This window comes from Leuciscus leuciscus, assembly GCF_965113295.1.
Source record: "Leuciscus leuciscus genome assembly, chromosome: 1".
In the NCBI taxonomy this organism is placed as follows: domain Eukaryota; kingdom Metazoa; phylum Chordata; class Actinopteri; order Cypriniformes; family Leuciscidae; genus Leuciscus; species Leuciscus leuciscus.
In genome coordinates, this window is record NC_138725.1 from 58,101,146 (window position 1) to 58,113,382 (window position 12,237).

Sequence of the window (12,237 nt, forward strand, 5' to 3'; positions counted from 1 at the left end):
CGATATTTTCATATGCATTTTTTACTTGAATTAATATGAATACTGTTGGTCTGCAATGCGTTGTAAGTCTTTGTCTAACTTCATGTGCAGAAAATTAAGGTAGTACGTTTGCTTTTTTTCACAGGAGACTTCCAAGAACGCTATTTCTTTGCCCAAGTAGGCTAAAGCTAGTGTTGCATGTGAGTATAGGCTATTATCTACACAAAGAATGAACAATGTCGTGTTTTTGTTGCCTGAGAGCAAAGTGTTAAGAAAGTCTGCTAAATTCCCAGTCCTGGACACTTATCCCGGGTGTCGGGTAGTCATTCAAACTTATTTCTCCGCCTCTTCCACTTCATTTTCTTGGGACGTGTGAGTGTGTGCGTGTGCAGTGAAAGTCAACGGTCTGCCCCGCTCATTCACTCCTAACTCATCACAGTCCACGCACACAGCGACACTCACACTCTCAAAGCCCGTCTGTCCTTCACAAGCCCTGCTTCTGTTTCAAAGGGAAGGGGGGAAAACAGTCGTGTTTCTCTCCGTTTCACCTCTCCGCGGGTATGCATCATCAGCACGGTGGCGGGCACCGGGACGGCTGTTGGAGTCGCGCGTGGATAAATGTTTGCAGATGCACTTTATATTTATTTCTAGTATTAAGCCTGGAGCGGAGCACAACCGTGCACTCAGGTAGGAAATATTCACGCTTTATTATCACTTTTTCCCCCAATGCCTTTTGCATTTTTCCCCCCTGACTTCTTTGTTTTCGTGATTGTTGACGTGTTTTGTGAATTAGAAATAACTAATAATGAGGCTTGGTTTTATTTGGGGTGCTGTTGTGTAATGTTGGCTTCGGGTGCACTGATGTGAAGGAATGCCACGAAGGTCCAAACTCTGAGTGGAACCAGATGTGAAAAGAGGAAGAGAGAGCAGGGGGAGGGGGAGTGCGAGCGCTGGTGGTGGGGATATTGATTCATTCCAGTTATTCGAATCATTTAAATCGATTTACGAAGAGATTCAGTGACTGGCTCGTTTATTGACGCTTTCTTCAGGTTACATAGTTACACCAGTAGGTGGCGACAAGAGAATGTCCTTTTGTTTGTTGTTTGTTGTCTGAGTCGCTGAATCGTTTACTCAACTGATTCGTTAAAAAAGTCGCTCATGATCGAAAATATTTTACATTCTTTATCAAAATTTTCATGGATGTACTATAAAGAAGAAACTCTAGAAATGACATTTAAGCATCATAAGTATTTCTCTAAAACTGACAACAAACAATAGCTGTCATTTTCCTTAATTGTGTACACTGCTTGGCATAATCAAACTATAGATAGGTCTGTAAGACTTGGTTCGCTTCATTTCCTTCACAAACGAGTGTCTTGTTAAAGGGGTCATCGGATGCAAAATTCACTTTTATATGGTGTTTGCATATAAATGTGTCTTTGCAGTGTGTGGACACAACCACCATACAATGAAAAAAAACATTCACTCCTCTTTTTTTAATCCTCAAAAAGCCTAAACGCTCTAAATAATCAAGTCGTTTGGATTTTCTGAGCAATATGATGTCGTATTGCTCATGATCCGCCCACAACCACTGTCGGACTGTCCCGTATTAGGGCCATTCCAACGATTGGGTGACATTTGCTTGTTGTAACTCTTCAAAATTAAACTTTATTTTTTATCTTTTTTCAACACTGAATCTAATACTACACGTATTTAACTATTTAACTAAATGTGTGTACTATTTAACTATTTAACTCTGTGTACACAAACAATGTTCTCAATGCTCGAGTTCATGTGGAGAGCCCCTGGTGATACTTCGAGCAAAGCTTCATGATGTGTCGAGCCTTCTTAAGGCTGATTTATACTTCTGCATCGGACCTACGCCGGAGCCTCTACCCTGTAGGCAACGCGTTGGTTTTCATTTATACTTCTGCGTCATTGTCCGCGTTCAGGCGCGCAGAGGGAGCATGTGAAACCCGAGGGAGCGGTCCTAGCAGACCAATCACAGCGCTTGCGTCCGCGTAGAGTTGACGCGTTGTTACATTTTTGGAGAGGTGCACGTCAGGGTACGCCGAAGGGTACGCACGCTACACACAGCCTACGACGTAGCTACGGCGTAAGTTCGACGCAGAAGTATAAATTGGGCTTTAGTGTTTTAAAACTAGCGATTTTTGATGCTATCACTGTAGTGCCCCTAGCACTCCCATTCAAGAGGCAATTTGACCTAAAACGAAAATACGGTCAAACTTAAAAGTGGCGTTTCCATTCTAATTATGCTTTTAAACGAAAGTTTGCCTCGGGTATTAACAAAAAGACCCAAGGTTGCATTTTGGTGAGACCCTTAAGGGTCATAGGATGGAGGACAGAGGAGTGAGGAAACGAGGAGGGATATTGAGAAGCACCCTACACTTGTGTCGACACGCCCCATGGGAGAGAGGGGTGGGGTGAGCAGTTGCTCATTATCATTTAAAGAGACATGCACCGAAACGGGTCGCTGTGAACAGAGCTGTTTTACACAACCATTGTGGAATTTTAACCAAAGTATGTTACAAACTTTATATGAAGACCCTAAAGAATAATACCAACTTGTGGAAAATGGGCATCCGATGACCCCTTTAAAAGCCAAAAGAGTCCAAATAAGTCCAACATTTGACTCGTTCAGTTAGACCAACGAGCTCCTTTAGAGCCCAAACTCTAATGCTGTTTGCTCATACTCAGTCATTAAAGGCTGAAAAGCACTGGTTTCAAAACGGCGATTCTCTGAACTAGTCAGTGCCTGAAAATAACGATTCGATTTGTTCATTTGTTCAGAAAACTGATTCGTTCACAGACGCAACACCATAAGGCACTGCTTTTATGTTTTATAGTGCAACTTTAGTGGGCTTGTTTGCAGAAGCATGTTCTTGGTTTCTCACTGCCCTGTTAACCTGTGTTCTCAAGCGCTTGATTCTTACCCCGTAAGCAGATGTGCCCTAAATATCCGGTTACACAATAACGAGCCGCAGCCGAGGGCTGTCTACGTTTCGGAGGTCTTTTATACTTTTTATGGCTTCTCTCAACTTCACAGTCCAGCAGACACAGGATAGGGTTTTGCACCTCTGTGTCAGGGAAATTTTTTTCTTCTAAAGAACAGATCAGTGTTGTTAAACAAGCTAAAATACATCACCAAAGACCCGACAGTGCAGATTGCTGTAGGAGTTGCAGGATGCAGATGGAATTATGAATATTCTTAGCATGAGTAGCTGCAATTTTTCATATTCTCTCTTGTAGCCTAGATCCTAAAATTGTTATTTTGGCCCGTGTCACCTCTAGTCTTGAGCTTTTTGACTAATCACACAACAAAATCTATTGAACTTTTATTTAATCTTTTTGTGTTTATTTTATTGTGGTGATTTTTTTTTTTTGATTTTTTAAATCAATTTTAATATTTTAGTCCTTAATTTTTCATTTATTTAAATAATTATTTAAATATTATTTTATTTAGTAGTTTTATTGATACATTTTAATATTTTAGTACTTACAATTATTTTATATATTTAAAATAAAATTATAATTAATAAATTGTTTTATATACATTTAGGAGTTGAACATTTTTTGGAACCAAATTTTGGTAAAAGGTGTTATAGAAAATAAATAGCATCTTCTACCACTGACCATTTGATGCTTCAGATTTATATTTGTTTCTGAGAGCTGCTTTAGATTTATTATCCATTATGGTCATATATATATATATATATATATATATATATAATTAGACATGCTTTTTGACACTTTTAATATAAAAATATAATGTTCATAATGTTTGACTGTTAATATAATTTTTTTCAATTATTGATGCATTTTTATTTTTGTGTCAATGCATGTAAAAAGCTGTGGGGAGACTCTTATATTAGACCTGCTTCTGCCTCAGTTGGGGTTTGATCTCAGGTCAGAGCTCTGACTGAGGGCTCAGTAACGGGAGCTGAGAAACAAATACCGGCCGGAATTTCCTGTGTGTTGGTCAATCATCTGTGTTTACAGAATAAAAGGATCAACTAAAACCCTGACCTCTCTCTGCACCCTTCCTTTTGCTCCCGCACTCCTTCTTTTTTCCCCCCTCCCTGTCTCCCAGCTGGCTTGTTACCTTCCTTCCCCCAACTCCACCTCTCTCTCTCTCTCTCTCTCTCTCTCTCTCTCTCTCTGTCTCTCTCTCTCTCTCTCTCTCTCTCTCTCTCTCTCTCTCTCTCTCTCTCTCATTTTATATCCCAAACTCATTGCCCTCCTCCAAAAAAGGGAAGGGAGAAACAAAAATATATCTGTCATAATAATAAACGTTTAGTTTTGGTAGCAGAATCAGGGTTCGGGGAAACCACATACCACCACATGACTAAGCTCACGCTCAGACTTTAGTACCCCCCGATGTGTGCCTGTTTCTTCTGCCTTTTCCATTTTGTGGTGTCCTTTGTATTTCGTCATGGGGATTACACTCTAAATTCAGAAGGCATCGACTAGTTATAAGATGTTGGCGATAGGAGTATATGTTAAAGTATAGAATCTTTAAGTTTGTCTGAAAAATCTGGATTTTTTAAATTATATTTTTTTTATTGTGATCAGTTCTTGATCAATTAACCATTTATTTTGAGTAAATAGTATGTAAAATAAGTCTCCATTGAATTTGGACAATTTTGTGTTCATCTTATTTTTCCTTAGTACATTGTATTGCATTACATTATTATCAGTCATTAGAAAGCCAGTATCGGTCAAACACTAATCAGAACATGGCTAATTTCTAAGATAACAACATTCTTTGGAATATCATAATCTTAGCAATGTCTCCTGTGTTTTTTAGCCTTCAGCTCCGAGTTGGTGTTTTATAGGTAACTGTTTCAAATGGGAAGTTTAGCATCAGATCTGTTTTTACCAACTTTAAACCTTAAGGAGACAATTCATCGGGAACATTCCACAGACTGCGATGAAGAGACCATTTTCGCCCACACTAGACTTATCGATGTCATCATCAGCATTATGTAATCAGTGATCGCAAAAACAGTTTATTTAGCTGTGCAGCAGCATCCGTGCCATGACATGTTCTCATCTCTACCATGGAAGAAGGTGGTTTTATGGAGCATTCGTGCCAAAACCACAGTTTCTTCCTGTAAGCTGTGTCAGCCTACTCAATAACTGTCCGAAAACCTTCTAACGGATGCTATTCTGCCTCTCAGTGCTCTAACTGTACTTCAGACAGATCATCCATAGCTATGCATCTCTTTAATCACACATCCACTGCTGATTTACAGATCTTTTTTATGTTTAATAATGTTTTGTAAGACTGCATGCTCTCTGCAGGGCATGCACGACTGCTGCTCATGTGACGTCCTGCGCCAGCTGTCATGGTGTTTTTCTGTTTTTCTGTAATGTAGTAGTTCTGGAAGTAAGCAGTCATTTAGCAGATGCTTTTATCCAACGCAACAATCCCCTGAAGCAACCTTGTTTCAAGTAACCTGCCTTTCTCAAGGGCACATTAATGACGATAGCTCTTGGTTATTTGAATTTGCAGTTTTAAGTATCATTATTATTATTATTATTATTATTATTATTATCATTGTTTACTACTAAAAGTGCTGCTGCTTTTGCTATTTTATTTATTTATTTATTTGTATTCATTACATTCTATTTGTCCTACACTGAGAAAAAGATTATTATTATTATATATTATTAAAATAAAAATGTTTTTTTTTAATTTAAGTAGTATTTTTTATTTCTTTTATTTTTATTTGGCTCTCAATGAGAAAAAATTGAGTAAACTTATTATTATTATTATTATTATTAAGTAAGTATTTATTAAGTAATTAAGTATTTATTTATTTAACTAATATTTAAATTACTTAACTTATTGATATGAAAATTAGTAGGTTTATTATTATTATTATTGTTATAATTTATTAAATTTTTATTCTGCATTAAGAAGAACCAGAGTAAGCTTGACTTTATCATTTAATTACATATTTAGTTTGAGACAAAACCTGGAAATGTAGATTCTGACCTGATCATCAAAAGTTGGAAATATTTGATCAGAGTTTGTGATCATTTACAAACATTGTCATTTTTGTTGCCATATTTACTCATCTCATGCAGTAAAGCCCTGAGTCGTGGTGAAGACAATAATATGATGCTCAAGAAATGTCTGAGCCTGCTTTGCCCTTTATCTGTCAGGAGTGGAGAGAAACGCTTTGAAGTTTGTGTGAACGCGCATGTCTTTACCTTCCTTCCTTCCTGAAGTATCTCCCCAGGGTCTTACCTCCACCAATTATATGACTCGCTCAGATCACATGGTGCCCTCAAATTCTTCTGCAGGAAGACGGAAAGACTTGTTTTATTCCCGGGTTGTCACGGATTGCATGTCATTAATAAGTGGAATCAGGACCCCAGGGAAAGAATTGTCCTAGTTGGATTTGTTCACATTTTCAACTCTTGTTATTTTACATCTCATTCGTTAGACACTTGATCTAGGATTTTTCCATAGGTTATCTGTTGCCAGGGCCTGGTAAAAAGTTTATCTTTAAAAACACTATTTATCTATATTTTTATCTAAATTACAGAATGCTTATATGGAGATATATGTCTGAGAGCATCTCCCAGGGTCTCAGTTAACTTTTTTTGTCCCTGTTTGTTTTTAGAGTGATCCCATTTCCCATTCCCCGGCTTTAGAACTACTGTGTTTGGAAACACAGCTGTTCCTCTCGGATATCTCTTCAGGCTATCTTTCTTTTGCTCTGATTTTCCTTCTTTCTGACGTTGTGGTTGTAACCTTGCATTCCCCCCTGCAGGAATGAGAGGGAGCACGAGAGAGACAGATAAAGAGAGAGCAGAATGGAAGTATAAAAAGAAACCAGACTGGCTTTCGGGAACGCTGCCGGGTTTGGCTCTTCTGCCTTCTACTTGACTCTCCTCCTAGCCATCTCTTTTCCTTTTCCTTCTCTCGCTAAACAACACATATATACTCATACCAATGTATTTCTTTATTCTTAATGCATTGTGAGTATCCGGTTCAGCAGCTCTATAATTTTTTTTCCAAGGAGGCAAGGAAAGGAAGTTACTCCTCAATGGGAAAATAATCGACAGTACAAAATGAAAACAAATAATTGTGAAATATGAGATTAAACTCAATGACACAAGTAAATAGTTTGACATCAGTGATTGATTGTCAACAGGAATATGCCACCTATTATGTTTGCAACTGGTCTACAAATCACCGAAACGGCTCAATATCATCGGATATCATCACTTTCTGTCATGTCAGAATCAAAAGTACATGATCTGTAAGTAGATATTTGTTGCCGTGTCAATGTAACAATGTTTATTAACATACACTTTATGAGACTTTGATGTGATATATCCATTTTATATATTAGTATAAATGTAATAGATTTTAGTCCAATGTTAATACACTACTGTTCCAAAGTTTGGGGTCGGTAAGTTTTTTTTATTTAAATATATAATACTTTTATTCAGCATTAAAATTTAATTAAAACAGCATTAAACTGATCAAAAGTGACAGTATAAAGACATTTATAATCTATTTCATCTTTTTCAAATAAATGATGTTCTTTTTAACTTTCTATTTATCAGAAAAAAAAAGTAAATAAAAAAAAGTAAAAAAATAAATAATTCTTTATCAGAAATGTAATAAAAAAATATTAAGCAACTCTTTTCAACATTGATAATAATAAGAAATGCTTCTTGAGCATCAAATCAGCATATCAGAATGATTTCTGAAGGATCATGTGACACTGAAGACTGAAGTAATGATGCTGAAAATTCAGCTTTGAGATCACTGGAATAAATTACATTTGAAAATATATTTAAATAGAAAACAGTTATTTTAAATTGTACAAATATTTCATAATGTTACCGTTTTACTGTATTTTTGAGCAAATGAATGCAGCTGTGATGAGCAGCTCTAACTTCTTTCAAAAAACATAAAAAAAAAACTTTTGAACGTATAGATCTTTATGAAAAAAAAAAATCTAAACACAGAGAGGCTATTTTGCCTCCTCATTTCAGAATACCACAAACCACTTATGGGTCCTGGAGTGTTCTCAGTTATGATGAAACTGGGATAAATGTGTGTGTTCACACAAAAGAGGAATATTGCCAATGTCTGCGTTCTCTCAGGGCAGTTTATGTTGCACTTTTTCGTTTTGTTTTTGTTAATTACTATCTATTTGCAGTCAGAAATATGATGTGTTCGAAAATCAAAGCAAACCCAGAAGCCACACACACACAGACTGTAACCTGAAACTCCAGATTTCCCTCAAACAACTACTTTTCACCTGTAATTAAATCAGTGTTTTACAATCGAGGCCAGTTGAAGCACATAAAAACTTTCTGTGGGATTGTTTGAGCAGGATTTGTGCTTTGCTTGTGTTGGCTGTGAACTACTTGTTTTTATTGAACATTAGAATGGGTGAAAGAGAATCAAAAGGGGTTTGCTTATCCTACTGCAGTAATAATATACTATGAAAATAGCTGTGAGACAAAAACAGTTTTGGTCACATGACATTGAGAGTTTGACGGATATTGCTTCTGTCGGATCAGTCATTTGGCTTAATGGTGGGTAAAATCATTAAAAACCTCTGTAAATGTCTATGCTTCGCATCAAAGCGTTAATGATCTTTCCATATTTACAATTATAGGGTCTCTTCTACAACATGTCTGGCTAATAACTCTTCTCTCTCTCTTTCTGCAACAGCACATACGGATGAGTCGGACACTTTTGCGTTTTTCCACGAGGGAGCGCAGGGCTGCTTGGGGGTACGAGATCACATGCTGTACCTCTCCTCTTCCTGCAAGAGTGACGCCCAGCTTTGGAAGTGGGTAACCAGGGGGCGGCTCTTCAACATTGGCTCCTCCCTCTGCTTGGGCATCACCGTGGGCAACGTGAGCACTTTTGGCATCAAGTCACCACTGGGCGTGTTTCGGTGCGACTACGAGCCTCCACGAGTGCGCTGGACCTGGAGCTGCAGCAAGTTCTTGGAGACACTTGAAACTCACTTGCACTCCCCTAAATTACTCCTCAACAGCGGCAATGTCTCGGACGGCGCCGCCCCGCCTGCAAGACCCCCCTCCCAAAAGCTCCTGTGGCGAGTTTATGATGACAATCAAGACCTTTGCGCCAAGTCGTACCGAGGTCAGCACATTAAATGTTGTTTTTTTCTTTACTCTCTTTCTCACAGTTACACGATATCCTAACCAGTCATTTATCCGTCCACACTGAAACAAATCACAGCCAATCAGAACATATTTGATGTTTAATATAAAATATCATTCAAAAGTTGGGGTTGGAAAGATTTTTTGAAAAATCTGAATTTATTTGATTAAAAGTACAGTAAAAACAGTAATATTGTTAAATATTATTAGAATTTGGAATAACTGTTTTTTATTTTAATATATTCATTCCTTTGATATAAAGTTTAATTTTCAGCATCATTACTCCAGTCTTCAGTGTCATTCTGAAATCAGTCTAATATGCTGATTTGCTGCTCAAGAAACATTTCCTATTATTAGCAATGTTGGAAACAGTTTTTGCTGCTAAACATTTTTGTGGAATCTGTGATAAAAAAATTTAAATAAAAATCTGGATTCTTTAATGCATAAAAAGGTAAAACCAAAAAGCAGCATTTATTTGAAATAGAAATAATTTGTAACATTATTAATATCTTTACTGTCAATTTTCATCAATTTAATGTGTAAGTATTAATTACTTTCAAAAGTATAAAAGTCTTACTCACCCCAAACTTTTGAACAGTAGTGTACAGCTATGTGGAGCAGGATTTTGGACCAATGAGATTGCATTGTGGGCGGAGCAACCAAACTTGACAAATAAACCAAGCAATCAACAAAATGTTCTGCCTGTTGTCGCAGATGGTTTGGACAAAAACTCGGATTTACATTACTTTTATTAATTGTCGCTGTCACACATGGTTAGGACATTGTGTTTTAGAAAAAAAAAATATATATATTAAAGGTCGTGGAACAAATAAATAATTAGAAGATGATTTAAAAAAGAAACAAAGGGTAAGGGAAGGTAGCCTGGACAGAGGAAAGGGCATTTTAAGGCCACATATCTTTTGGACTTCAGTTATAGTTAAACTAGGATTTTATCCATGAGTGTGGACTTTTTGAGGGCAACTCCCAATTTGGATCAGCAACTCACCAAACAAGAAGCCAATTAAAAAGTCTGCCGTGTGGTTGTATACACAGGCCCAGTCGTCTCATCAGACAATCTGTCTCATAGTGACTCATTTGCATCTCAAATCACAGTCATTCATTACCCAACAGTAGTTTTTAGATGTATTTTTAGGTCATATCATTACTGATAGGTATTGTGGTTTTATAGTAGGCTAAAGAGCCATTATATTGTTAGGGGTTAACAGTTTAGGACCCAATGACCAGATGTTTGAAAGAAGACCCGGAGTCAGAATTATAATAAATTAAAGAAAAGATTTACTGAAGATAGTTTGCAGTTTCATCAGCAGAAGTCAGCTTCAAGACTCACACAGGCGTTCGTAGGCCACACCGCTTACAGTTGATCACAGCAGTTATACAATTCACCAAGGTCTAAGCTACGTCATTGCTTACAGGTTGAATGATTCTCATTGGCTAAGAAATAGATAAACATAGTAATTTTCCACACATATACAGATAGACTGAAGCATATCTCCATAGATTATGCAGCTGACACTCGGACCCTGAAGTCAGGCACGTCGTGACCTTCCAGGTCGCAGATTTGGGTTGGTGGGCGCCTGCATGTCCCGAACAACAACTCAGTCAATCTCCAATAATGCCAGTGGTTCCTTAACCTGTAACCAAGAAGACTAACACACATACCGACACGGTTCCAAGGTTGGATTTGGCCAGGCTCTAACTATAAACAGGAGAGTCCTCTCAAAACATCAAGATAACAAGTTCTTTCTCTCAAGGATAGGACACTTTAGTCTAAATGGAAAATATAGGCTTTAACTGAGAAGTGGTCCCTTAAACTATAGACTTCAATGACCCCTATTTGTTTTAACACGTTGAAGACCTTTCTCAAACACAAAACAAGTCCCTATTTCATTTCTGGAAGCCGGCTGAATAAGCAAGCACTGTTACTGCATTCAGATATCAAATACAGATATTAAAGAATGCATGAAAAGAACATTTCAGTAATCACACTGGTAACTTCTATAACAAAGTAAAATCTCCAGAGAAGTCATTCAACTCATTTGATATTTAGAAGGAAAAATATTGATTAATACCTTGATTATAATCACTCATTACATATACATTGAAGCAGCAGTGGATTCCAGTCCACCCCCTTCAACATTTATAAAATTTTAATGACATTTGGTTATGTTAATGGTTCTTGAGCGTCTGCTTTCTTCTGCCCATGTCGATGGAGCTTAATTGTTAATTTTATTTTTGTTTAGTGTATATATGTATTTATTGGTGGAATGGTAACTTGATGTAAACTGGAACTGTTAAAGTCCTTCAGAAGCAGACACTTCACACACAGCACAGATTCCTTCTCTTTCCTCTCACCTCTGTGTTTCTTGGTCTCGGTGCTGTGCCGGGTCGTTCTTGACAGAAAGTTGCTACAGACATATGCCAACAGAGAGCTGTTTTTGTGCTTAAGTGTGTGTGTGTGTGTGTGTGTGTGTATGTGTGTGTGTGTGTGTGTGTGTGTGTTTGTGTACACAAGAATGAAACTGTGTACGTTCTGAAAGTTCCACTGAGAGTCAAGTTTTTGGAAGTGAATATCTGTTTTTATTGAGTGTCCTACTTTTCCACATCTCTGAACTGCAGCAGCAGTAGAACTGTAACACAACTACACACTCTCTCTCCAGTCTAAAATGTGTTCACTGTTTTTCCTTTGAAGTTATCTTCATTTTGTCTTACTCATCTCTCTTACTTCCTTCACATCTCCTCCCGCCCCTCTCTCTCTCTCTCTCTCTCTCCTTCTCTCTCTCTCTCTCTCTCTCTCTCTCTCTCTCTCTCTCTCTCTCTCTCTCTCTCTCTCTCTCTCTCTCTCTCTCTCTCTCTCTCTCTCTCTCTCTCTCTCTCTCTCTCTCTCTCTCTCTCTCTCTCTTTTTTCTCTTTGTTGACTGAGAGCTAATCTGTACAGTCAGACAGAATGCCCAGGGGTTTCTATAGTAACAACTGCATTCCAACAGAGGGCAACTGAGAAGAAGAAAGTGTGAAAATGCAAAGAGGGAAGGAGAGGGGCGGGTTAAGAGT

The 12,237-nt window shown here is 37.6% G+C and overlaps 1 protein-coding gene across 1 annotated transcript in view; it reads left to right on the plus strand.

Moving 5' to 3' along the window:
• The first annotated feature begins 343 nt into the window (after window positions 1–343).
• mrc2 (mannose receptor, C-type 2) overlaps window positions 344–12,237 on the plus strand; it is a 34,802-nt gene continuing 22,908 nt past the window's right edge. The window contains exons 1-2 of the mRNA XM_082152083.1: window positions 344–666; window positions 8,711–9,148. Coding sequence (XP_082008209.1) covers window positions 540–666; window positions 8,711–9,148 — 565 coding nt within the window. The 5' untranslated portion in view covers window positions 344–539. The remainder of the gene's footprint in view (window positions 667–8,710; window positions 9,149–12,237) is intronic.